The sequence below is a fragment of the Penaeus monodon genome, chromosome 15 (genome assembly GCF_015228065.2).
Source record: "Penaeus monodon isolate SGIC_2016 chromosome 15, NSTDA_Pmon_1, whole genome shotgun sequence".
NCBI classification, from domain to species: domain Eukaryota; kingdom Metazoa; phylum Arthropoda; class Malacostraca; order Decapoda; family Penaeidae; genus Penaeus; species Penaeus monodon.
Window position 1 is genome coordinate 9,499,022 of NC_051400.1, and position 484 is coordinate 9,499,505.

Below are 484 nucleotides of genomic sequence, written 5' to 3' on the forward strand. Positions count from 1 at the left end.
TGTGGTTAATGTGTAGTTATGCATGTAATACTGTACCATTACGTGCTGAATCATTACTGTACTCGTAAATGTATTTCGTTTGCTAACAGCCCAGACATGAACATAAGATAAGAATAATCATCGCATCTATTTATATGTTGATATACCATTCCACTACATATCATGGGAAAGAAGAAGATGAATCATGCAAACAGAAAATAAAGCAAACGAAATAAAGAGACCCGGTAGCCTTTGATCTCCCTAACTCTCGCACTCTCCACCAGATGGCCAAGAGAGCAAGCGTCCTCAGAAGGCGAAAGTCCAAGAGCAAAATGGACGTCTCTGCGCCTCCGGAGAACTCGGCCCGGAGAGACAGCGATGGCGACATGGTCTTCTACGTGGAGGAACCGAGAGCAGGTTCGTGCCGGCGTTGGTTGGTTGGTTCGACCCCCCCACCTCCCCTTACCTTTACTCCCTAACCCTTCTCACCTCCAACCCCCACGGC

General features: G+C 47.5%; 1 protein-coding gene across 1 annotated transcript in view; it reads left to right on the plus strand.

Annotated features, from left to right (window-relative positions):
- Positions 1-484, plus strand: part of LOC119581736 (potassium voltage-gated channel subfamily KQT member 1-like) — a 16,549-nt gene that overhangs the window by 11,083 nt on the left and 4,982 nt on the right. Inside the window, exon 7 of the mRNA XM_037929868.1 lies at positions 264-396. Coding sequence (XP_037785796.1) covers positions 264-396 — 133 coding nt within the window. The remainder of the gene's footprint in view (positions 1-263; positions 397-484) is intronic.